Source organism: Pocillopora verrucosa, chromosome 6 (genome assembly GCF_036669915.1).
Source record: "Pocillopora verrucosa isolate sample1 chromosome 6, ASM3666991v2, whole genome shotgun sequence".
Taxonomy (NCBI): domain Eukaryota; kingdom Metazoa; phylum Cnidaria; class Anthozoa; order Scleractinia; family Pocilloporidae; genus Pocillopora; species Pocillopora verrucosa.
The window spans coordinates 1,650,698-1,675,713 of NC_089317.1; the positions used below are offsets into that span (position 1 = coordinate 1,650,698).

Genomic DNA, 25,016 nt, shown 5'->3' on the forward strand with positions numbered 1-25,016 from the left:
TTTTCTATAAAAGTCTTGGAAGGATTTCATCCAAAAAATATCAGAGGAATAAACTAATATATGAAATTCTTTCAAATGAAACTCTGGATTGTTATATCGGCACAAAGTGGAATGAGCGGATCATGAATGAAAACGGCGATTTTGCTTATGTTGTACCAGGAACTGTGAGATTTTGGTTGACAAAAAGAAACCCCATAGTGGAATTTAAATTAATTGGCGATAAATACGTGAGATCTGAAATCGAAGACGGGCATCAACTCGTTTTTACATTTGTCCGTGGAGATGGCAACAGATGTGGATACAAAAATATGGTCCATCATTAATATATTTGATTTAGCACATGTTTATTGATTTTGATAGTTGATGTCAAAGAATTATTTTACTTGCATGTGAATTACCTTCATAAAATGTAAACATGTGGTTATAAATGACCCATATATTTCAGTCTGTGATTCTGTTGTAATCAATGCAGTAACATTTTTGAAAAAGACTCCTTAAATGCTGTATACAAGAAACATTTCACAGGCATAGCAAATTATTCTACACAACTTCTACTAACAGTTTTTGGGTAATACACTCCCTTAATACATTGATATATTATATGATTACTGATTGATTAAATCACATCTTGGCTTCCATTTACCATCTATTTTAACAAGATGTGCACAGAAAGTTGGAGCATCGCATTTGCTGCATTTTGCAGTACATGTTTTGATGGTATGGCCAGAAGTTGAACAGTTTCCACAGTTGTAACTTTCCTTCACCCTTTCCAAACCAGCTGCTTCCAAAAGCTGTATTCTGTGTTTTTTCAAGAAAAGTTGCTTTAGAGCAGAAACCCCTCTATGATTAGATGATCTAAAGTAGTCCTTTGATACAGTGTCATTGTACTTCTCCATACCTTGCTGAGTATAATAAGCTAAATTTTGGTAGAGCTTTAAAAATTCAGGTACATGAGCATACAAAGAATGCATATATGGTGTTACATCTTTTGCTTGGTAAAGGTCTAAGAATTTTTGAAACCATTTTTTGATTTTGTCTTTGAGGCTAGAGATAGCATCATCTGTAGTGTAATTAAGTTTAAGATCACCCATAATATCTATGAAATTACCCCAAAGGGCTTGCAGCTTGTCCACATTATGAAACTCTGGTAATAGTAAGTGAAAATTGATATGTTGGAAAAGCAAGAGTTTTTCAGGTCCAGTAAGGTCTCTGTACTCCAACTTCTTGCTGTCCCTATTAATTTTCCATTCAAAATTAATTCCAAGTTCTTTTACAAATTTCTCATACCCAGCCATATGTCTGTTCTTATTTCGACAAAACCCATTTGAAAAAGTAGATACCTTGTCAATGGCATCTTTCCTGCGAAGTTCCCTGATCAGAAGTTCAATTAAATTATCAGATATTCTCAAAAATAAATGTAGAGTATCAATTATTACATGGTCTATAGGAATAAAATCAAATAATGGATTAGTTTTACAATTATATTGTTTATATTTTGCATACTTACCTATTTCTTGTAAATCTCTTGCCCCAAGAGATTTGTCAGTTATAGACCACTTTTTACTGATGTCAAACCTTTCATTTCTTGGGCACTTACACCAAATACAAGAGAAATTTTGATTGGCGGCCCCTAAACCACAAACACAGGCTAGAAACTTCCAGTCTCCTCCCAAAAAATACTCAATGCTATACTTATGACTATTTACAGTTATTTCTTTTAAATTTGACATTTCATTATTTAGATCAGCAAGGCTTTCTTTAAGATTGTCATAGTTCTCTGTTGTCTTAATTATTGCTAGAACATAGTTCCCTTTTTCATTCATTGCTGCATCCTTTTCATTCAAAATTGTGTATGTCACATTTTCAAGTTTAAGCCTTTTCCCAATGTTGGTACCATCACCACTGAGCTTTACTTTAATAGTATTAACCTTGTCCAATACTCCATTTTTCTGCAGCCTTTTTATCTGTTCCTCAAGACTCTCCCTGAAAGAAATCTGTACTCCCTCTGCCTCCCCTGGTGTACTTCTCAGATTCCAATTGGCATTGAGCTTATCTAGGTGTTTGCATATTTTATATTTTGTGGGCATGTCTTTACACTTCATGGCCAACTCATGCCAAGCTTCATTAGATATATTGAATTTGTCCTTCAAGTAAACCCACATATTGATGTCATCAATATCATTGTCGGTCAGTTCTCTTGGCTCTGTTTCCAATTGTAACTCTCCCTCTTCTACCAATGAAATAGTTTCATATTGTTGAGTGTCATTATTAAATACCTCAACCTTGGTGGCAATAAAATTATAGAGGCCTAAAAATGACAGTGCTGAGTGGCAGTCTTCTTTAAATCCTCGCCTTAATCTTGCCTGATGTTGTTTAGTATAATCAGTGAAACGTTTGCTTTTGTTTGGACCTCTTTGTCCCTTTTTTTGCATTCTTGCTGCTTTTTTCGCTAATCTTTTGAATTTTTGTTTGTATTGTTCTTTTCTGTTTTCCGAATCCCTAATAACATCTTCAAGCTCCTGCTCAATCTTTAATCGCTTTGCCTGCTCTGCGGCTAAATCCAGTTCAGCTTTCCTTTTCTGCCCACGAAGCTGTTGGTTTTCCTCAATCAATGAGTTGTTTTCGAGCTCATGATAGAAAATTTTGAAGGAGTAGTTTTTTGCCTTCCACGCATCAATTAGCTTCTTTATACTTTTCCCCCCACTTTTTGACGCTTTCTTGAACGCTGAATGGAGGAGAGAAATCTTTTTCCTGAAGACGTTGAGAATTCTGGAATTTATAACAACTCCGCGAATCTCAGATTCCTTCAATATTTTTTCCACGATTCCCACAATCACAGAATCAGCACTTTCGTCGTTCGGCTCCTGATCAGACTTCTTCGACAGGGAATATATGAGATAGCTGATTAAAAAAAATCAGTTCGGTGAAAAAAAATTGAAAAAAATTAAAAAGAAAAAAGAAACAGGTCGGAATACACTTCGATAAGCGCAATTTTTACTTACTTGTTTATTTCGTAAGTAAACCAAGGCAGTTTTTCCCCTTTTGGACCATTTGTTTCTTCGCCGAAATCGTTTTGTGCATCTACCGCCACCGCGAGAAGAGCCAGCGAAGAAAAAATCACCAGCGCGTAAACTTCGAGTCCCATTTCCCGAACCCAAACAATATCCAAACCTCATGTATTATACATCAAATTGCGCCAAATTTATTGTTTTTTTCGTATTTCGCGGTAATGACCAGTTATAGGCATGCGCTTTAGAGTTATAGCCCCAGACTCCATGGCCACTGCTTGCATGTGGCGTGAACCTCTCTTCGACATGTCTGAATCACTAACCATAAGTCTCAAAAACCCGAACGAAATATTTTAATGATTGCCTTCAAATGCAGTGGTATATAAAGCTTATGTACGTTAGTTTTAGAAACTGAAGGTAAGAAAGATAGCAATTCAAATGAAATACACGAAAAAGAGGAAAATGTTCGAAAATTAGCGTGTTTTTGACTGACCTTAGACTGCGTGACATGTCACGAAAATCTACAGAGGCAGATGTTAAACGTAAGTTTGATATGGTGAATGTCAAATACGTTATCATGGCAACAATATAGAAAATTACTCTAAATGCTTGACATGAGAGTTAAGAAGATCGTAATTAAATCAGTGTTATCAGTGACTCAACTTGGCAGTAGGCCAGTATAAGTAAATGTTCGAGTTGCAGATATCTGTTGTGCCAATCTGAGCGAAAACAACATGCATGCATGCATGGATACAGTGAAATTCTAGCCACTTCATAGAGTGTTCCCGAACGCTCTTGAGAAACCTCATCGTCGACAAAAACGATTTCAACTACCCGAGGGCTTCTTGTTTTCCCTTTGAATTTCAAAGATCACCCAACCCCCTGCACCTCCCCCTCCCCCCTCTCAACCTCCCCTCCCCCTCCCCCCTCTCCACCTCCCCTCCCCCTCCCCCCCTCTCCACCTCCCCTCCCCCTCCCCCTCTCTCCACCTCCCCTCCCCCTCCCCCTCTCTCCACCCCTATTACCCGTTAAGGCTTAGGCAACCCATGAACTGTACCCTGTACCTCCGTAGTGTTGGCTTCGTACTGTTTCAGGTTGAATGGGAGAGGATAGGAAAGTAAGGGTTGAGAAAGGGCAGGGGAAGGGAGGGGGTGTGAGACAAGGGAGGCCGGAGAGGGGGAGGGCTGAGCAACTCATTGTCAAAACATTTCCCTCTGATCTTGGATGTATGTGTTACAGCAACTATGGAGTCAGTTAACAGATCACGATCGCCATCTTTAAAGTATATTCGTATTTCTGTTTCTACATTTAATGAATCACACAATAGTTTTCTACAATATCTACAAGTCACGTATTATGAGTTTCAAAAATATAGACTTAAGTAAATTAGTTTGTATAATCAGGAGTTTTTTAGTCCCTCGTAGAACTGAACGTGTGTTTTTTTTTTGGTCAAGGATTAACATAAATAGCTCGATATAAATAACGTTTGGATAGAGTATTTCTTTACTTTGGTTTAAACCGATTGAAACTTTTTTTAACGCCATAATAATACAAGGCGTTTCATTCACGTTAACATCAATGCCCTTCTTTGCGAAGCTTTGAATAAACTGTGTTCCTGGTTATAAGTAGAATCTACTTAATGATTACTCGCAGTTTGTACTGAATCCATTTAGATTCCTTTAGTAAATATTCAGAAAGCCTTTTTTATTCTCTCCTTTTTGGACTGTGCTCAAATTAGACTTAATCTCTCCGAAGACCTAACCTAATCTTCATTTCTCACACTCGACGGTGAACCCTCTTCATCTGGTTTCGTGGTCTTGTTTGCGCGATGTTTTCGCTGGTATCTACGGTTTTGAAACCAGTTTCTGATCTGAAGTTCAGTCATTTCCAGGCCCCTTGCTAATAGCGTGCGCTCGTCTCGAGTGAGATATTGCTGGCGAGAAAAGATTTTGTCTAAATATTGAAGCTGACGTTGAGTAAAATGGCTGCGATGACGGCGTTTTCTCTCCAAAGCTTTCACTTTCAAGCATTTCTCTGATTTAGATTCTATCTTGGCTTTGTTTTCATTTCTTTCGTCTGAAAATAAAACAGAAAACAACATGAGGTTCAGAAATTTGTAGAGTTATATACTGAAATGATGATCCGTGCCCGAAAATTTTCAATGGCTGAAACGAAAAATAGTTCATTTGATATAATATTTGCGGTTACATTTAATAACACGAGTGCCTCTAAGGTTATTAATGTTAAGAAGCGGATATTCCTGTGGTCTAAAACCCCACCCTGATTAGTATAAACACTGTGGCAAAATCAAACACATTCTTTGTAAATAAACAGCGTCGAGAGCGTAAGGAAACATAATCTGCAATTTGTACAGGACCTCATTACTGCGTTCAAAAGTGCACACACTGATTATTTTGCGACACACAAAAGATGCGAGTTATTTGAACTGTGCGTGTCTTAAATAAATCACTCATAATCTGTCAATTGTCTCTAATATCATGTAAGAGTTGAAGAGGACCACAGTAGGTCGAAGCGGGTAACCAATGTTTGAGCAGGCTCTCTATAGACCGAAAGAATACAATACTAAGCTTAACTACTAACTACTCAAAGATTCCTTCATGTCGGAACTTTTATGTCCAACGCGAAATAAAGTATTCAAGAGGTGCGAAATAACGAAATCCATTCTGGAGTTTCTTAAAATACTTTCAACTTTATGGGAAAGATTGGTTGTCCTTTATTAAAAGTTCACCAGCCTTTTCCCTAAAAATAGTATTCGATGTAAGCTTTTAAGGCGTTTATTGTTGAAAGTGTCATAAACGAAGAAAATAAAGGCACAGCCCTAAATGGAAGGCAGAAGACATTCTAAAACGTCAGTGCATCGAACAACAAACACTTGTAACATTGCAAACCACTATAAAAAGCACTTGAGGCGGAAATTCATTTGCACGAAAAAAAAATTAAACCGCAAGTTATGTAATAATGCAAATAACGCGAAACGCAACCATGTCTCTTTCTATGGTAAAACAGCAGCGATCACATACTTCCACGATTCCTGAACATTTTGCGATCAAATTAGCACCGACAGCTTTTCGCAGTCAGCGCATGTAATAAGGAAAAACTGAAAATGTGATCGGATTGCGGAATGCCTCAAGGCAAGCTGTGAGCATATTTTTGATCGTACGTCAGAGAGTCGTAGAGAGATGCTTTCCGTTCAGCGCTTAATTCAGCGCTTTAAGGTTATACCAAAATGCAGCATGAAATTTGATACTGTAGAGTACTTACTGCGAAAACTTAGAATTTACTGAAATGCGCTGAAACCTTTCCGATAGGAAAAGCCTAAAAAGTGGCTTCGATGAAAGCAAGTTTCATTAGAAAGGAAATTTAAGATAAAATACTTTTGGTACAGCCCGAAAACGATAAAGACGTTCGAAAACTGAATTGTAAACGGAGTTCACTCGCAAAATGTTCAAACGCTCGTAGTAAATGGCATTTACCAATTTCATAGCCGCTTTTTCGTAACGATATCCCTTTAAACAGAGAAAGCCGAGCACAAAAAGTGTTAAAATAGCTATTATAAACCGAAATCCTTGTGGCATATGAATTCATCGGTCTTACTACCGAGCAAGGAATTTCAATTGTATAGATGAATTGAATGTGAATGATTTATTTTTTCGCATCTTTTTCTCATGAATTGAAGCGAAACACTCGTTGATGTGTCTTCCTCGGCCTTTCCTAAGTAGTCCTGCCCAGAAATTCTGCTCCCTAGCTGTTTCAAATTACTAAAGACGGGGCCACACTTCTTCCCACTCATTGGGGTCAACAAGAACTTTCCTCTTTCAGCATTTAACCGTATGTTTTTCATCTGCTGTGAAACGAGGATAAAATTCTTTGCCATATAAATCCAGTTTTCTATAGAGAGGGATCCATGCTCATTTTATGACGATGAAGTATATTGAAAAAAACTTCTTTAACCTTCAAGACTTGCTTTGGCCTATGCCTTTAAGCCACGGAATGTGGACTGCTCCCACAGCGTTGGTTATAACAAAAGTAACACCGTTTTAACTGAAATTTGGACCTTTCTCAAATTGATAAATTTGTGTTTTTTTTCGTGTGTAAAGAACGCCAAGTTATCTTTTTTTGTTTTCTCTTCTCGCGACGAGTTTGACCCATGCTAAAAAATAAGTTAAAATACTTAAATTTAAGTGAATTTTAGACTTTCGCCTCCTTTGATGGCTTAAGAATTGAGTGCCGTATGTCACGCTGGTACTGAAACATAATCATGTGAGGTGTATCTGAAGGATTATCAGCGTTTTAAATAAGCCCATTACAACATCTTTTGTAAACGCCTCTGCCTACTTATTGCTAAATAATTTTGAACGCTTAATTTTTTTAAGGGGTTGAAAAAAATTTAGGTTACCAAACCGCGATGCTACAAAATTTTGCCCATTATGAACGTATCAATATTATTTAAAGCCACTAATTTTTGCCATTCAGCTAAAGGCTATGAAAATTTTTTTTCCAATAATAGCTCTGTAAACATGAAAACCAACCTTCGCCTTCTTGGGTTTCACAGGCAGAGAAACCAACGTCGGCTTCGATGTTTGTTTGCTGCTCCTGGCACGGTTGTTGATCCTCAGTTCTCGCCTTATTCAGTTTGGTTCCAGCGTATGGCCATCGCGGCAAAACTTGCACAAACATTGGGTTGTAGCGAACTGCACAAAGGCGGTACACCGGAATATTTGGCCATTTCGCAAAACTAGAATTCATGGATGGTATCAGAGTAGGAACATCTTTTCTTGGCCTTGTAGAAAAATCATCGCGTAGAATATTCTCAATCGAGAAGGATAGCTTTGATTTCTGGTTTTTAAGATCCATCGAGATCATTAGCTTGCTCTTCGTATCACGACGTGACCTTACAATGTCAAATCACTGAGGAAAGTGAAACTTTTGACGCCAGCGCATGATTTTAACAACAAAGAGTCACAGATATTTAAAGCCAGGGTTCCTGGACCTGTTAGGACCCGTGTGGAGTTGCTAATTTTAGCAACAAGGCTGAGTAGATTTTCCGCCCTGCATTTACCCCGTCACTGCGTGGGAAATTACATCTATTTAACTCAGTTAATAGGAGTAGTTTTTCCGGGAAAACAGAGCTGATGGTTTACGAAGTCAATTATTGCCAGCGGTCAAACCGCAATGTTTTAGTACTTCCGTTGTTCACGCGAAACTGAAATCGCACAGTTCAAACAGAAATTGCCGAGTTTGCAGTTTGATAAAATGCTGAATATTGTTTTCAACAGAAAATAATATTCTTACAACTGCTGAGGCAGTGAAAATAAATTAATTATCACTGCCTCAGCACTCTTAACGCCGTCCGAGCTGGTATACACATAAGATTAGATAATCGATAGAAACAGAATTGAAATTAGGAAGATCGTGTACGTCAGTACTTTTTCGAGATTACTTTCCTAAAATGTAATGTGCTTATTTCAACTGAGCAGAATTTGTCTAATTTGCAATCGAAAAACCCTAAATATATATTACCTCTAGATCAAGAAAAAATGATTGTAGATGAATTACACTATTAACGTTTTAGTGGCTTGGAAAAAAAACATAAACAAAAATATTTCAAAACCTAAAACCTGTGGTGATGAGGCACGCTTCCGTGGGATGACTCAGAAAATAGGGAAAAATCCCGGACTTTTTCTAAACATCACTTTAATAATTTGTTAGTCAACAAAAACACAAGTCCGAAAATTACCCAGCTTTGGTTCTATTCAGTCGACAAGGAAAAAACAGATCGCGGAACAGTTGAAGCCATTACATGAAGATGAAACAAGATTTTCCTTAAAAGTTGTAAAGTTTCTTAGATTGCATTTCCGGTTACGTCATCATCAAAAGCATCACGGCATTGTCCCCGCATGTTGGGTGCGTGACACACGAATCAAAACAATTAAAATCGTATTTCCGGTTTCTGAGCCAAAACAAAAACATATTCATCGCATGATTAGAGACAATCACGAGAAAATCATGAACTGAATGAAAAATAACGGAAGCACGAATGAGACAAGATAAATAAACACACGTTAATTGATGTTTTATAAGTGAATTTTGACCATGATAACTTTAACAGACTCCAGATGAGGAACAGTTTTGCCTTTTCTTTGAACAATTTCTGAAGTCACCGTGGAATCACCTTTTGATTAATTTTACGTAATCACAGACGGTTTATCAACGGGGAGACAGGAAAGCCGTGATGTATCGTAAAGGAAGGAAGGATAAACCAAACAACTGTTAAAAATTGTTATGGTTTGTTTTGGCATATCCAAGAAATACGAATTGATAACTGCTTCCTTTCCTTATCAGTCTCGATAAACCGATTCATTTGGACTGTGTCCTGACCAGGGTTTCCGCATTTCTAAAACGACATCTACCTGATCACCTTTCAGCAGTTTTTGATATTCAGTATTCCCCAATATACAATTTGGTTGTAAATTATAAAATTAGCCTTTTTCTTTGAAAGAATTAATTTCCGGCGAAAACGCGAGATTCGAAGAAAACTATCAGTGGAACGGAAAAGTTTTGAACAAACCTCCAACGAAATGGATATTTAGTTACTTTTTTAATTATTTATCCTTTTTTTTTAATTTAATGTTCCATTCTAAAACATCACCTCAGAAAAGGAATTTTTCCCTGACGCAAGTTAGGGCACGAATGGGCACCGGACTAAGTATGTTACACCCAGTTTGTGAGCCGACAAATCGACGGATCGTAACGATGCAAATTTGATCTTCATTTAAATGGGAGTATTTTCCTGAACGTAGGAGCTGTTAATCGATCCCTAGACCATTAACAGAGAGACAAGACTACGTCAAAAGACGGGCGCAGTTGCGCCTTATTCCTCGGAACACCAGAGTATCAGTTAACTTTGAATAATTTTTTTTTTCCCGTTTGATCGCGGCTTCCTGACAACAAACAACAAAACAAAACGGCTTAGTTTGAAAGCCTCACCTTTCTGATATGAATATAAAGGAGAGTGCCTTTCCTCTCTTTCATTCATTCTATTTTTAAAGAAAGCTGTGGTTCTTGTTCAGCAACTTTCAAACACTCAATAAAGTATTAATTTCTGCCCGGGCTTTCCATCCATAATAATTTGTTGGCGACACGATTTCCGTCTTAAAAGTTTTTCAAGAATCTACTCCGAAATTTAACATATAAAATATCAAAGAGGATGGTTAAACCACATATCACTTTCAGCTTTTGTGTGTAACATCTTAAAGTCATACTGTAACCTTTTGAGTGAAATTAATCGGATTTGTCTCAAAACTGGATCTTCCTTTAGGCGGTGGTTGATTGGGGTGTTGCACGCCCTACAAAAAATTTCGGGAATTTTCGAGGAGATGTTTGCACATGAACTCCAAGCCGTCGAGTGAATAATGTGGCAGAAAAGGAGAAGGGAAGAGCAAACTTGAATAGTAGTGGTTTGACCATCAGAATTTCAAAGTACATACTCGATCGGAAATAGCGACAGAGCTGACGAAGAAATGTTATGAATAGGAATGATTGAGATGTCAAATAAAGAAACGTTTCAAAATTAAAGTTCGAGGCATTTTGATAGTTTCAAAGCTAAAATCGTAGAATACATTCAATGATCCTGTAAAAAATTGACTTAATCTTATTCACGTTTAAAGCAGAAATCTAAATTTTTTTATTGAAGAATTTTTTCAGTTTACTCTTAAAAGCAGTTGGTACAAAAAATCTCACTTTTCTTGAGTCTATCATGGCGAAATATGCGCGCATTATGTTCTCAACTGCTGCCAATAAACAACGGTACAATTAAGTAATGTTCTATTCTCAACAGTCACGAAGCAGGAATTTTGATTACTGTAGCACTTTGTTTCCAAAACATGTCGAACCCAGCAGACGACGAAGTCATATGAAATTCACGTTAAGTGGTACATTATAAGATCACTGATGGCGCTACATACGGCGCGAAAACTTCAAAGCTTAACCTTTGCACAGACAAGAAGAACAATGCATGGACGTATCTCATGTATTCGCTTAGGCAACAAATGTTTCAAAGAAAACTCGTGCCTTTCTCATGAATTGAATTTTTGTCATAGGAAATAGTTAAGTACCCTTAAGCTAATTTTTTGGGGCGCGATTTTACCAGTAAAGCCATGAAAATTAAGTTTAATGTCAGCGTTTTCTCATGAAATGTCTTAAATCGAGAATATTACGTTATCTATTGAATAATCTGCACCTTTCCCGTAATGGTAACTGACCCGTAATGGTCATTTATAAAACCAGGACACTCATCTGAAAAATTTTCCGTGTTTCCAAATTTCACTCATAATGCTGCCTTCATGCGTGTAGCTCTCAAAGAGTTTAGATGTGTCCGCAATTAAAGCGAAAACATTGAGAGTACAAACTCACGAAATTCTTGAATTTTAAAGTTAAGATTGCATTGAATCTTTTTTTTCCTCGCCGTTGTTATGGCAACTTTCTGATCTCGCTCTTAAGATTTTCATGTGAATGAAAGTGTTGCACATTCATGCACTGAGGGGATTAGTTAAGTTAATTGAGTCTTCAAGATGGCTGGGTTCTCTCATGTAAACGTAAAAAATTGATGTGATATTAAGTGGGAGGAGAAAAGGGCAAGTACTTAAATAAATTCTGAAGAGTGAATTGCTGTGTTGCGTCGGCTTGATCGACGGTTTATCACTAACTACGTGTACAACATATAATTAAAAAATATATATATTTGAAGTTACCCTAAAGATATTTTATATGCTGAAGTTTTGATTGCCGGCCGAGATGTAAAGGGAAAGTGTGGCAAGGTGAATTTAGTAGGTCTCAATAGAGAGTTTTAGATCCACGTTTGGTATGTTCACCGCAAACGTCAAAAAGCGGTCAGCAGTTAGAAGTTAGAGGTTTCGAGACTTTCAGCTTTTTAGATTGAAGTCGGCTTTCACCTCACCACCCATCTTGAATTACACGAAAGATGGGGGTCCTTCATTGCAAACACAAAATGTGGCTAAAAGATTGGTTTTCTTGCGTCTCAAACGGATAGGTTATAAAGAGAAGACTTAACCACACAGACATTTATAGGACATACGTGAGAAATTTCCAACAGAAGAGACAAAGTGTCAAGGGAGTTGATGTACCTGAAACTGTCTTTGCCCGAAGTTCAAACATGGACAGCAAACGGCGCACGTGACCGCTAGAGTCTGGTCACGTGACTCCTTGAGGTTTACGGTCACACGTATTCCGAAGCAAACGTGGATCTAAAACTCCCTAATAGGATTAACCGTTAGCCGTAAAACGACCAAAAAAATTAACCATTAGGCGTAACAATTGACAAATTTTAACCCTAATTGCTCTAAAATTTCTCCTTTCTACAAAATGTCATTTAGTGTTTTTTTTGGTAAACTGTAGCCGTAAAAGCCAGCACCCCGTGGAGACCCTCGATCAAGGGAGGGGTTAAGTTCTTTCCTTCTATCCTGAATTTTCATTATCTGTCCGCTCTAATTCACAATAAGCAGCGGGGATCTTTCCTCGGAAAAATCACGAGTACATATTCGATAAACCATCCGGCCTTATCGAGCATTAATCCTTTAACTACTGAGAGTGATTGGCTTCTCGTTTCTCCCTACAATATCACCCTCGTTTTAAATATAAAGGTCATGAGAATAAAAGGAACGATCTTCAAATAAAAAAAAGCCCCTGATTGCCAGACAAATTCTTCTTGTTAACGCCAGAGAAAACGTAAAGAGAACTTCATCATCGCATATTTTCACGCGCTAAATTTCACAAATATCCTGGAAGATAATTCGTGGAAGCGAAATTTTGACAAAAGCGCTCTCAATTAACTAAATACCAAATAAATGTCAGCGTAGAAAGGGTTAATAGGAATGCTTTGAGCCAAAGAAAATTGAGATGAACGCAAATTAACTCGGTTTGTTTCAGTTGATTCCTTTACAGCTTCAAGGTGTTATCTCAACGGCTTAAACTATCAAAAGTTTCTAAATATAAATCATTTTTGAATGGAATAGGCAAGCTTCTCATGTCTTTCATTCGAACCACCTCCAAGATAAATATGGGAATTCTTTCATTTAAATCAAGTTTTAATTAACGCGGACGGCTTCGACATTTTGTTAATTTAATTAAATCAGACTTGCTCTCTAAGAGCAAGTAACTCTTACAAAGATTATTCAATAAGGCGATACAGTCCTTGGTTTTTAGTCCAATCGCAAGAAGAGAAAACGGTTGTCGTCACATGATCTGATTTGAACACAGCTGCAATCGCCAGAATCAAGATCCCGTGAACACCACGGGCAGACATCGTGCGCATCACATGCTACGATCATCAGAATCCTGCCCTGTGCTACTGCTCACCAGCACTTTGACTGGAACCTGTTTGGCCCTGTTTAATCCTCGGTGCCTCAACTGATATCTCCTGTTCTGAAACCAGTTTCTTATTTGCAGCTCCGTCATGTTCAAAACAGTCGCCAGCATGGCGCGTTCGTCGCGTGTTAGGTACTGCTGGCGGGTAAACACGTCTTCCAAATACTTAAGCTGCCCTTGCGTGAAATGGCTTCGATTCCGTTTCTTTTTTACTGCACTTTTCGATGCAGAGCCAGGTAGTTCACTGTTCCGTTTATCTTCCTCCGTCTTTTTATTTCCGTTAGCTGCCAATATATCTATAAAACAACAGGTAAAAAGATTCTTCTTTTTTAATATCACCCGTGAGGTTGAATCACCAATCTCTCTATTCAAACTGGTTTTGAAATCCATGATTCTCTCTTTATCAATTACTCCTCTCTCTGTTAAAGTCAAAGGAATAAAAGCGGATAAGTTTTACACAAAAAATGTTGTGGGGGGTCGGTAGATCGTAGTACAAGATAATTTGGTTTACCACCTTAGTTGTTAAGGTAAAATTGGCCTCCGTAGAGAGCTTTGAAAAGCTGACGTTTTGGAGCGGTAGCCTTTCGTCTGATGCGAATGACGAAGAGCCGGTAATTGAAACATCTGCTGTGTACAATCAGTTTTGAGGATTTTCTTTTTCTTCACTCGGCACTTGTTTCCGAGAAAACGGTTTTTGAAATTTTAATGAGAATTTGCGGGGTAGTCATTCTTGTAGTTAACCCTGTAAGGCCGTAAGAGATTTATATATAACATATATATTCAAACATCGTCCAGCAGACAGCAGTTAATATTCTCTTGAAGACAGGTTAACGAGAATACCAAAACTTTTTAGGTAGAAGTTGTCATCTTGATGTAACATCAAATTCTCATAATAAATTTACAAGGAAAATTACAACAGCTAGAGGGGAGAGTTTATAATCAGGGGGGGGGAATCTTCGGGAGTTGAAGGGTTTTTATAACGATATGGAAAACCTGACTTGTGTTTCTTGCTAATATGATGAAAAATTTAATAACAAGGTACTCTTCCAACAGGGCGACCAGGTAAATTCCGCAACAGCCCCCTACTATTGTTAAACAAATACGGTTTTCCCAAGCAAGGTATTTTTTGTCGGTGTTTTTCTCTCTCAAGAAACTGAATGCATAATGTAGTATGGGGCTGTGCGGAAACTTTATCGGCGACCATCCCGTAAGTATGTTGACATGATACGGTATAAAGAAATGGATAGTGCTCTGAATACAATTTTTTAAAGAGTTTTGATTTGCTTAGGATGCTAGATCATTCATCGACTATTTTCACGCGCTAACTTTCACAAATATCCTGGGAGATAATTCGTGGGGACAAAGCGAAATTTTGACAAAAGCGCTCTCAAGTAACAACGGTGGTACATAGGGAAACTACAACGCCGCACCACCGAAATCGAAAGCATCAACAAATTTGTTTGAGTACAAATTTTACCACCGCGCAGACAATTAATACAAGCGTGTAAACAATTCAGTTTACACTTTAGGCATTAAAGGACAAGTTGCTGACGGAAATCGGTCCTAGCGCGGAATTGAAACGTGCGGGTATGATGAGTGCATACATGAAAATTACCAGTTTCCCTAGCGCCAAATTTCAATGCTTGCTTAAAAAGCAAAAGGGCGACATAGTCATTGCTGATTTAAACCTGAACTAATTGCACTTAGAAAATAAGCAAAACTAACATTTTCACCAGACCACCTCAAAACACCTCCGAGCCAGATATTTCAAATGTTTGTTTAGGTGTGAAAAAATTACCACGTTTTTCAACATAAGTGCCCTTAGGGGCTAACTGATGAAGAGAGTGAGGAGGAAATGAACTCAATTGAACAGGTTTGAAAGCGTGTTTAAAAAAATAAATAAAAATTCAAATACCTTTCTTTCTCTGCTGTTCTCTGGCATAACCAGAGTTTTGAATCTTGGCATCCTTCTCTGAAATTACGGACAATGTGTGCGCGCTGCGTAAATAATTCTGGCAAAAAATTCCGTTTCATTACCAGAAGCTAGCTCGTCGATCTAGCTGGGATCTTAGAGCGACGTATGGCAAATTTCTGCTATACATTCAGGCGTTCTAAGTAAATATTTTTTTTTTGTTTTTTTTTATTTTTTTTTTCACCTTGGTACGTGTCTTATGTGTGAAGGTGGAGGAAAGTCTGGAGCGAAGAATATTGGCGATAGAAGAACGACAAATTCTGTGCCACTTTTCCGGCTTTACAATTGCAGCCAAGTCTGAGAGGTTCGGACGGGAATTTAATATATGTCACTCTTTCAGGGGCGTGTATGCACGCATCAAGACGCCGGCGCACGTGAAAATGTCATTGTAAATTAAGGATCTTATTGTCGAATGAAAAACATCAGAGCGGTCTTTCTCTTTAAATTAGAGTAAAACAGCGGCAAGCGTGAGAATGGTTCAAATTGTAAAAAAATTTCCCTTTTTTATATACGAATTTTCAACGTGTGTAGGTATTGCCAGAGTGAATTTTGACCCGGTCTTAACTTTATTGACACTTGAAAGCAATCATTTAGACCGTACAATAGTAATCCTGAAAATTTTGTGACATTTTCAGACTTGTTCCCTCGGGGATCTTTTTTTTCTATACTGAATGAAATGTGACAAGAGTGAAACAAATGGTTAGGAGATTCTTTCAATCTTAAGAGAATTTCAGCATTTTCTTGAAATTTGTTATCAGCTGCGGTATCAGTCGAAAAAGACGTTCTTTTGACGATTGTCCTGTGGCAATAAAAATATAACTTCCTCAATTTTTATTTCATTTGGTTTTTTTTTATGGTGTCCTACCTGCGGAAACGAAAAAATAAATTGTAACGCAGAAACAAAACAACCGGAGATGGCGCACATGTATTCATTTCTGAACAAATTCCGCGCCAAAACGTTTGCGCCACAAAGAATCCAGTTTTTAACAAAGAGGGTTTGTACTGAAAATGTCGTTGAATCATACCGGGAAATTTGATGGGTTCCTTCTTCCCTGAGATTGCATTTCAGAGGGTCGTGCGGCGCTGTAAAAATTTCCTTGTCCTGAGAAAAAATGTCAAATCGACCTTAACCGCGCCGAACTTCCAATTTGAACTGTTTTGTTAATGCGTAACTTTCATTGGAATCGAAAAAATTCTGACCGTTTCTCCACAGAATAAGTTTGAAAGCATTCTTTTACTGTACTTAAAAGTTGGTTGGATTTGTTTCAAACAGGGAAGTTTCCTCCATTTACTTTGGGTCATGCTAGTTTTTTTTTCGCTCAGTTCAGATGAGCCGATCCGGATGGTTGGCATAGCATCAGAGTAGAATTCTTCGCTCTCACGAAGGGCTCACGACTAGAAACGTCAGCTTTATCACTCTTTACGGCGGTCAAGTTCTACATCGTCAACTAAGTTGATTAAACCAGTTCATCTGAAAATCTCCCATCGATGCTTGCCCACTAAAGTTTATTCTGAAAAAACGTACCCCTTTATCATCGAATACGAAATGCTTTTTTATCTCGGAAAGACTAGCTCGGCTGACTTTTTGAGTCCTCTTTCAAGCAGATTGAAATAGAAAGGAAAATGAAATGAAAACATGTGGCGCAAACCTTCCGCTCTTTCAACGGCGAGTGAACTGAGAGAGAAAAAACATAGCCAAGACTATTTTAGCGCATAGCAAAAAGTGAAACCAGTTTTTATAAAATTGCAACTGGATTGCTTCATTCACGAAAAAGATTCGAGGATATGTTTCAATCACGGACCCAAAACACCTTGTACAGAACTGAGTAAAACAATAACACATTAAGTAAACAAAGATGAGCAAAAGTTTGCAAACATAACACATGACTGCCCTACTAGCAACACCTGCTCGGCAAATCGGACCCCTTTGCATTTTGAAATCTGAATGTTTCACGCGAATTCCATTGAGGTAAATATTGTGTGAAAACAAAGACTCTTTAACTTTGAAATCACAAGTCTGAATCAACATTAGTTATTTCATATTTCAGCCAAAACCTTAACAAAACTGAAATATAAAAATGTCAAAGGTGAGAAACAGCGGAAGATGTTTTGCGGGTTGAAAGCTTTTTCATATCAACTAAAAAGGACGGCATTTCTGCGTCAGTAAACAATTACTGAATCAAATGTTTTCACTTCGTTGCAGACATGATTTTAAGGATCGAAAGTTACTGAGCGGAGGAAATCTGTGCAGCCTTTGCTGCGTGTAGGTCCGGTGCTCGATTAGGTCAACAATTTTCTGAAAAGCGCACACTTGAAAAATTAGAGGAAAATTGTCATGCAATAAAAACAGATGATAAGCAAATTAGAGGCCAAAGAGTTCCTTCTTTCCGGGGCTAAAATATCCATGGAGGAAAAAATTGACGTTTTAAAAAACATATCAGTGGAAACTAATCCAAACACACAATACAAAAACACGTTAAAAGAAAAATTATAATATCCACGTAGGTACTCAAAAACTGAAAATTTACCGTTGAATGTATCTGCGGGTAAGGAAGATTTCAATGATTTTAACTGAAAGGGTTAAGTTTGAATGTTAGTGATAAAAGAAGGCAAGCACGACTTAAGGGACGGAGAAATCCCACGGACTTATTACCCCTAAATGGTTTACGCAGCGAGGAAGACAACTAAAACACGCGCTATTTTGACAAAAACTACAAAACAAATGTTACATGGGATAAAAAAAAAAAACGAAATTTTTCAAATACCGAATGGTGTCAAAAGTTATAGATGTATTAAGCTATTCTTCTCTGTGGCCGGTAACAACACTAAAAATAACGAAATTCAAAGAAAAGTTGGATGATGTTCAAGACGAAAAAACCGTGATAATCTTAGTTGAAAACTTAGAGAAAATGAAAAGTATTTCTGTTGTTGATAAATGAGCAATTTATAAATAGTTAGTTTTTAGTGGGTCAAGGACTTGAGTCAGGTCTCTCAGCGCAGTAACAGCGTTCGGGTTGGATCAGTTTGCCGCAAGGTAAACAAATCCATTTTACATTTTTGTCACCACATGGTCAGAAAAGTTGGTCTGCGTCATGTGTTAGTTAAATTAGCGACGATTATCAGCCTTTCCAACTTTAGATCTCGATGTCATCCCCAGTTTTGTTTCACGGTTTTCGTTTTCGCATGAATACACGTTAATACAATTTGCGTAAACGGATTTCTTTGAGATCTGAGCTAGAATTTCATTTCATTTTTTATGTTCGAATACATGAAACAAGAAACAAAATCTGAATTTGATTTGTCTTGTTTTGTCTTGATTTCAGTTTCAAATAAAACTGAAAGAACATGCACATGATAATGGGGCAAGTTTCTTAATATGTTTGTACTTTGTGTAAACATTTCGTCGTTTCTACAGTAACTAGATTTTCCATTGTCTAAAATCAAAAATTCATTTTAAGGCTGAAATTGAACCCTATCCTATAAAATATTTTTATCGTTTATGGTGCTACGACTTTTTAGATTATAACTCGTGTTCCATATTCTTCTGCTTCCATGATAGAATTTTTCGTGTTATTTGGTCACGCGGGAGTAGGCTGAGCGTGAGGCGAGCGGAGAAAGCGTGAATGGGAGATGCGTGCGCTAAAGCGTGAGGCTCGGATCGAAAGGGAGGAACTTGTTACACCCGGTTGGCTCACGTCTCTCCCATTATGCGGAAAGGCAAATGAAAAGGACTACCACAAATTTTTATTTCAAATAATATGATGCATGAAAAAAAATGACTCAGTTCGATTGGTTAAGATAAATGCAGTTTTCAGGTGATTCAACGCAGAAGAGGGTTAATTCAGTGCAAAAATGTAACAAACCAGACCGAAAAATTCCTTGAACTGTTTAGCCGGACTCTGAACTTTTGCGCCTTAAAGATATAAACATATCATTGTATATTATTGTTTTGATCGTACGCGGTTGTTTTGACCGAGTACATAATAGAATAACATAAAAAGAATTATTGCACTCGATGCGCGCGCTATACTTCTGCATAATTGTGATAAGCTATCTCGTATTTTTTCATGTATATTATTAATACGTAATCAAATGATTTTTCTCGTGTAATTTGGAATAAATAAGCACTTGTAAATTTTTTCAGTTTTTAATCGCGCTTATTTATTTCAAATTGCACTCGAAATCATGTGATTACCTATACTAAAAGAAGAGATCAGTCTTTAGACTGCCGTATTGCATTGATAGGAAAACCAAATAAGCTTTAGGATCGGAGCTCAGCATAAGAGAAGTGACATAAAATTATCGCAAGGGCTCCATTATCAGTGCTGAAGAATGCACGTTTTTCCACCCACACGCGGGAAGATTTGAGACAACTCGTGGAGAGTTTGCCGGGGGTCTGGCATAAATCATTATCAGTACGTTGCTCATTGCCACGGGCGAAGAAACCGGTAACGGCGCTTTAAATAAGGCCTACTCGCATGCTACGAAAATTGAAGCTACTGTGTATGCCGCTGTCCATGACGATGATGCTGATGTTGTACCGTTTTGCTCGCGAGAGTTTATACCAGTGGCGGTCCATTAGACCGACTATTATTTAGGAGTGTTCACGAAGGTAAGCGCGCGCTCTCGCTCCAGGCGTTTAGTCAGTAAATGCGGTGCGTACAAACCAGTTACAATGGCTCATAACACGCGCCTAGTAGAATTAAATATTCTCTTTGTCAAGAATGGTTACAATAGGCTCTTTATTGTTGCATAAGATTTACAGGAAAACGTAATTAATAATAGCGATAGAGCCTATAGAATGATTATCTAAAATTCATCGTAAAGGTCTCACGCGGTATTGTCGACTAGCAGAGGCAAATGAAATATTATAAAAAGAACAAAATCGCCTATTAAACAGACAAAGAAAGGCAATTAACACACTCATAGGCCCTGCTTACACCAGACGAAAGAGAACCAGGAATAAGCATTTTCACTTGTATATCACTACAAACGTATTCTGTTCACTCGAAAATTGAAGCAAATCAAATGCATATAGTGAGAACCCCAGAACCAATTAAAACAACAACAACAACAACAAACGTTGACGTCAGCTTTTATGAAAAGTACCGTTTCAATTTTTTTTTCATCCACACTAAAACAAAAAGCTAGTTTTGAAAAGCGTTTGCGAAAATGTTTTTCGATAAAAAAATTTCCCCGGTCGTTGTAATCGTTAAAAAATTTTTGCTTTTTAATTCACTTAGCACGGAAAGGAAACCTCTACTAATTAATTTAAACCTTGAAGATACGAAATCATCAAAAGGTAGCAGTTTGCACCGTCGAGTAATTGTCCGAAAAGATAGCTGGCCGAAATCTCAGCAGGCCTTAAGGACAAGCCATGATTGCCCAAGGGGGGGCGGAGAGGATTTTGATTGTATTACGATAATTTTCCATAGTCCCTCCCTTGACAACCTCTCTCCCCTCCTTTCCCCCCCCCCCCCCCCCTCAAAGGCTTACTTTCTAAAAAATTACTTTTGGCTCTCCCTCCCAAGTTTAGATCTGCAGAAAACCAAGAATCAAGTTTCAGCCTAATATAAGTCCAAGTTTTGCATTCTCTACTCAGATTGCAGACTCATGGATTAAAACCATGGATAAATCCCCCTCGGCATATACAAACCGTTCACCTTCGAATTCTCGCACAGCGCGTTGGCTTATTTCCTTTTTCCGAACTCTCTCCCAGCCAGTTATACTGTCGCCTGTTGTAACCCTGCTAAAAAACGGTTCTGATATTTTTCCGCTCACAAATACAGCTACACTAGAGACTATCGTCGACGAATTATACTCAACTTTGAACAGAAAGATTGCTGCTAAGGCAATAGACAAAAATATGAGTATCGCGACCATTTTACACAACATGGCGCAAATTCATTTGCGATCGAGTCACTGCAGACGCACCAAAATAATTTTGTCGGTATGGTCTTTTCTCTTCTGGGCTTTTTCTGCTTTTTCCATTCTTTCCAAATCATGATTTGACTTCCTTTGTACGTATTTTGTAAATTGTTGAAACAAAGGTATACGTTTCTCCCGACCACGAAGGCGAATGTTACGTAGGGAACAACCGATTCGGCGTTCAAGGTAATCCCCATGACAACGAAGCCAAACGTTTCGAACAATAAACTGACAAGAGAAGATAGAAATGACTGAAATGCTGACGAAAAACGGAAATGTAATAATAAGGAATAGAAATTGGACAGGCCACTCGCCAATTTTACCGCGTTTATAAATGAATTTCATTTGTGACGCCATTGTTTTCGTCACGTAAATTAATCCGGCTGCGAGAGGAGAATAAACAATAGTTGTCACAAGCAAACACAACTAAGCCAACTGAAATGAGATTGTTACGGCAATTGGACCGTAAATAACCATGAATGCAACTGTGTATATTATACAAATTGCTTGCCCGCATAGTGACTGCTGAAAATCGTTGCATTCAGAGCAGGGCGGGAACTTTGAGCCGAACTGTCGAAAGGAAGACTTTTTTCAAAAAACAGTTTTCATTACTTTGATTACACTATTTGGCATAATTTTTACATGCTCTACTATATGCTTTTTAAGACCTGAACTTGTCCCGCCCGCAAATGCAGCAGTTACCTAACTGCAAAACCTCGCCTTCTTCACGTCTCCAAAAGGAAATTACCAGAGTGGGTATCAAAAATAACGGCACAATAAACAGAACATAAACAGCAGGTTTATCCATGCTAAAGATGTAAAGATAAACATCAGCCACTTGAAACAGAAGCCTCTTGGAAGCCCCGTCGAATTTATCCTTGATAATAAAATATAACAAAAGCTTAATATAGAAAAATGTTGGAATTATACAATACCAAAAGAGAATCAATTTTACACTGAATCCATGGTTTACAGATGGAAAATTTTTCAGGCCTCTTCGCACAATCTCTGTGCAGGTTATTGGACTTGACTCATCTACTGGAATTTCATCTGCTGTTCCAAAAAACGCCTCCTCTTCTTTTCCATTTCTAGTCCGTCCGAGAAGAAATCTGGAACCACACAGAAGAGGTAAGGCCAGAAGAAGAACACAATTGTCACAACTAAATTCAAGACAGCGTTTAAAAAACCGACATCCATATGCTCTCATTTACGTCAAAACCACAGTAAACTTGGTGTCTTTGATCTTCTTCAACCTTCTTGCAGCATTTGTATTTAAATCCGTATGCAAAGCCGAAAGAGAATTCCTTCAAGACTCGGAAACAAACCACACCAGGGTTTAGCTCATTCGTTAGTTTTGTATCAGTCGAATTTTTTGTCGCTGATACGCCTGTCAGCGCTTCTGCGATGGCAATGGCCTGACATGAAGAATTCAAATCTTGAAGACATCCATCTTGTGTCTCGTCTAAAGACAACATCATTGTCCTTGCTTGATTTTTCAACAGACCTAGAGACAAAACGTCATAGTCGTAGGCGACACCTAACATCGATTCGTTTTCGCTTCGGGCCCAAACCCATCTGTACGGCAAAATTCTGTTATTCGTCGCGAGTGGCTTGTAACTTTCATTGAAGATCCTGAATTTTAAATACACTAGTTTCACACCTTCTTTCAGAGCTTTCAATCTGAACTCAGGAGACAAATCTCTCTTAAGTGAAATTTTACACTTCGATTTGCCACAAGAATACTTTGCGAAACTGCGACATATCAAACAATAAACTATCAGAACAGGAAGAAAGAAAACTTATTTGTGCCATGTTGTCTGTTTGCTTCGCGTGAGAGAAACCGCACGAACTCTGAGCAATGGACCATTTTGAATTCGTCATGGTTTCTAATTTTCCCTTTTAAAACAACAGACACGATTAAGCCTAAACGCTCAATGAACCATATCGAATTTAGTAATATAAGTTAAGTTCCTAGAGTGAGTTCGAGGTTATCCCTTTAAGTCTAAAAAACTTGCAAGGGTAATATCCTGTTCCCTTATTTTTAATCATGAAAAGTTCACATGTTCCCAGGAATTTTAACCAATGTTCCTGATTCATACGATTAGTTCCTCCTAAAATAGAGGCTTGCTTCAGGATCAAGCAGAGAAAATAGACTAATGAACGAATTGAAGGAATTTCTGAACAAATGCCATATAAATATATGAATATATAAATGAAAGAGTAACAAGGGAACGAAGGAATGCTTGGGAGGAAAGTTTGGGCTGATTCGTTGCTATTGTTTAACTGGGAAAAGTGGAAATCGTGATGAAGTTGAAGAGTCTATTATGGTGAGACGTCAAGTTCCTACTTTATGATATTACAATTAAATTTACAATTCGAGCGGAAGCTTATGCATAAAATTCATCAATTATATTAAAAGAGAATTGTGCGAATCGATGTTAGGTCTCTCCTACGACTATACCGTTTGTTTCTGGGTCTGTTAAAAAAAATCAAGCGCAAGGACAATGGTGTTGTCTTTAAAAGAAACACAAAATAGATGTCTTCCAGATTTGAATTCCTCATGTCAGGCCATTGCCATCGCAGAAGTGCTGAAAAGTTTAATATCAACAACAAATTCAACTGGTAAAAAACCGACGAATGAGCTAAATCCAAGTGTAGTTCGTTACCGTGTCTGAAAGGGATTCTCTTCGGCTCTGGAAGCGGATTTAAATATCATTGCTATAGGGGAGGGGGGGGGGGGAGGGCTAAAGAAGATGAAAGGCACCCAGTTTACTGTGGCTTTGACGTAAAAGAGAGCATATGGATGTCGGTTTTCAACACAGTACTGAACGTAGTTGTATCGATTGTGTTCCTCTACCGGCCTTATCTCTTCTGTGTGGTTCCAGATTTCTTCACGGACGAACATCGCCAAGAACGCAAAAGAAAACTTTTTTCAAAACAAGAAAATAATGATTATGGAAAAGAAGGAACAAATTCAGACGAAATTCCACTGGATGATGTTAGCCCTATAACCTGTGCGGAGATGGTATGGAAGTGCGTAAAAAAATTGCCTTCTTTTTAATCACGGATTGCACGTAAAATTGATCATCTTTTGGTATGGTATAATTCCAGTATTTTTTTTTTTTGCATTAAGCTCTTGTTATATTTCATAATCAAGGATAATTTCGACGAAGCTTCAAGGAAACTTCTATTTCAAGTTGCTTATTTTTATCTCCACATCATTTGCATAGAAAAATTAAACCTTCTGTTTATGTTCTGGTTATGGGTCGTTATTTGTTATACCCACTGTGATAATTTCCCTATATAGACCTGAAAAAAGCCAGGTTTTGCCTTTAAGTATCTGCTGCATTTGCGGGCGGGACCAGCCTAGTCTTAGAATAACCATATAGTAGAGCATATAAATAATATGCCAAATGGTGTAATCAAAGGAATGAAATAATGCTACGCTTCGTCCTTTCGTCCCTTCGTCCCTTCGTCCCTTCGTCCCTTCGTCCCTTCGTCCCTTCGTCCCTTCGTCCCTTCGTCCCTTCGTCCCTTCGTCCCTTCGTCCCTTCGTCCCTTCGTCCTTCGTCCCTTCGTCCCTTCGTCCCTTCGTTCCCTTCGTCCCTTCGTCCCTTCGTCCTTCGTCCCTTCGTTCACTCGTTCCTTCCTTTTAACCTTTTTTCTTTGTTAAGTCTTTCACTAATGAAATAGTTTTTAGGTTA

General features: G+C 38.0%; 3 protein-coding genes and 1 pseudogene across 3 annotated transcripts; all 4 read right to left on the reverse strand.

Annotated features, from left to right (window-relative positions):
* On the reverse strand, positions 1-3,209 carry LOC131797763 (uncharacterized). The gene is made up of 2 exons (XM_059115423.2): positions 3,003-3,209; positions 1-2,901 (listed from the first exon to the last, which is right to left on the reverse strand). Exons 1-2 carry the CDS (start codon positions 3,143-3,145, stop codon positions 606-608), a joined length of 2,439 nt encoding a protein of 812 aa, XP_058971406.2. The 5' UTR covers positions 3,146-3,209; the 3' UTR covers positions 1-605.
* Positions 3,210-4,279: 1,070 nt separating this feature from the next.
* Positions 4,280-8,093, reverse strand: LOC131783460 (homeobox protein Hox-A9). Its single transcript, XM_059100218.2, has 2 exons — positions 7,559-8,093; positions 4,280-5,084 (listed from the first exon to the last, which is right to left on the reverse strand). Exons 1-2 carry the CDS (start codon positions 7,890-7,892, stop codon positions 4,771-4,773), a joined length of 648 nt encoding a protein of 215 aa, XP_058956201.1. The 5' UTR covers positions 7,893-8,093; the 3' UTR covers positions 4,280-4,770.
* A 5,054-nt stretch (positions 8,094-13,147) lies between these two features.
* Positions 13,148-15,514, reverse strand: LOC131783470 (homeobox protein Nkx-3.2). Its single transcript, XM_059100230.2, is given in 2 exon segments — positions 13,148-13,708; positions 15,328-15,514. Coding segments are annotated over 2 exon segments (537 nt in total). The 3' UTR covers positions 13,148-13,358.
* A 5,370-nt stretch (positions 15,515-20,884) lies between these two features.
* Positions 20,885-23,177, reverse strand: LOC131783464 (uncharacterized; annotated as a pseudogene).
* Positions 23,178-25,016: the final 1,839 nt, after the last annotated feature.

Excerpts from the sequence above, each read along its gene's own strand:
- LOC131797763 (XM_059115423.2), bottom strand. The coding sequence starts at position 3,145 with ATGGGACTCGAAGTTTACGCGCTGGTGATTTTTTCTTCGCTGGCTCTT. Across the intron at positions 2,902-3,002 it reads TTTACTTACGAAATAAACAA|CTATCTCATATATTCCCTGT; the intron begins GTAAGTAAAAAT and ends TTTTTTAATCAG.
- LOC131783460 (XM_059100218.2), bottom strand. The coding sequence starts at position 7,892 with ATGATCTCGATGGATCTTAAAAACCAGAAATCAAAGCTATCCTTCTCG. Across the intron at positions 5,085-7,558 it reads TGAAACCCAAGAAGGCGAAG|ACGAAAGAAATGAAAACAAA; the intron begins GTTGGTTTTCAT and ends TTTTATTTTCAG.